The sequence below is a fragment of the Silurus meridionalis genome, chromosome 26 (genome assembly GCF_014805685.1).
Source record: "Silurus meridionalis isolate SWU-2019-XX chromosome 26, ASM1480568v1, whole genome shotgun sequence".
In the NCBI taxonomy this organism is placed as follows: Eukaryota; Metazoa; Chordata; class Actinopteri; order Siluriformes; family Siluridae; genus Silurus; species Silurus meridionalis.
The window spans coordinates 18,169,742-18,170,990 of record NC_060909.1 but is presented as its reverse complement, the minus strand read 5'-3'; the positions used below and the strand labels follow the sequence as shown (position 1 = coordinate 18,170,990).

Genomic DNA, 1,249 nt, shown 5'->3' with positions numbered 1-1,249 from the left:
TCTCTTCGTCCAGCCTCGAGAGCCCCGCGAGTCCCGCGAGCGGCCGGGCATTTAGGAGTACGCACGCGCGAGCGCGCTAAGAGGTCAAAAACCGGTTGCCACGACCGGTACAACGTCAAAAAAAATGTTTTTATTAGAAAGAAATTAAATATGAACTCATGCGGTGTCTCTGCGTTTACATCCAAACGTGCGTCTGGAGCTGCATCGCACAGCAAAGTGTAAGCAGAGCTCCTTCGTGCGCGCTGTCCGGGATATGTCACCCGCACGCGGACTACAGTTCCGTTATTGAGGACATCGCGGCGGTCCCTCGCGCACAAACCCGCAGCGTGTCCACACTCCTGATAAAAGTCCTAAAAGTGCACGGAGGAAAAAATAAACCTTCCTTTCACGCGCAGCGTCTCGTGCGCTTTATAACGGTGTCCCGTGTATCCGCGTGTCTTTACCGAGATTACAGGGACCTCAGGTGCTGCTGGTCCGAGCTCTGCGCGCAGCTCTGCCTGCACCGGGACTCAGAGCTGCATGCAAAAGAGAAAGAACCTCCCTCCCTTTCCTCTGATTAGCTCGCTGGATATTTAGGGGCGGGGCTTTGCGTTTAATTTAAGGACGAGTGCTCTTAAGCAGTGGGCGGGGCCTTCTGTTGATTGATGCAGGTTTATAACACTATATCATACAACAAAATTCCAATTTTAAGAATATATTTAAAAAATTGTGCAGAATTGAAATATTGTTCTAACAGCACTATTAACGTCGCTCGCTTCACACCCGTGTGCCATCTCCAGAAACTATTACCGATACGTCTGGAGACCTTTCTACAAAGTTCACGCGTTCTGCTGAAATAAAGAGCTTCCTTCTGAGGCTTGCGGAGAAGCAGTGTGGGATTTGCGGCACACCGGAATTTTGATCGGGGTTGTGCTGTCGTAATGACGCAATCAGAGCAGTATCACTTCTCGAAATGTTCTCACTTCGTTTCTGCTTAAATTCCCTGTAAGTGGCCTGGCTGTAGAAACAGCGTAGAAGATGGGTGAGATGGCGTCAGATGTGCGAGAAGTGTGAGGTTTTGAAAGTTAGGGTGTGCGTCCTCCAATATGCAGCTATAGATCCTTAGCTAATAAGCTTCCTGGAACTACTACCCAGGAACCTGGAGGTCAAATAATTGTCAGGCTACTCAAAAGGATAAACCTCCAATCTTCTGGTAAGATGGTCCACTAGATTTTGTGGAGATGTGTGTGAGATTCATTTAGGCAAAAGG

The 1,249-nt window shown here is 48.8% G+C and overlaps 1 protein-coding gene across 1 annotated transcript in view; it reads right to left on the bottom strand.

Moving 5' to 3' along the window:
* si:ch211-79m20.1 overlaps positions 1–523 on the bottom strand; it is a 10,000-nt gene extending 9,477 nt beyond the window's left edge. Inside the window, exon 1 of the mRNA XM_046840923.1 lies at positions 1–523. This exon is cut by the window's left edge and continues 62 nt beyond it. Within this exon, the coding sequence (XP_046696879.1) occupies position 1 (1 nt within the window). The 5' untranslated portion in view covers positions 2–523.
* Positions 524–1,249: the final 726 nt, after the last annotated feature.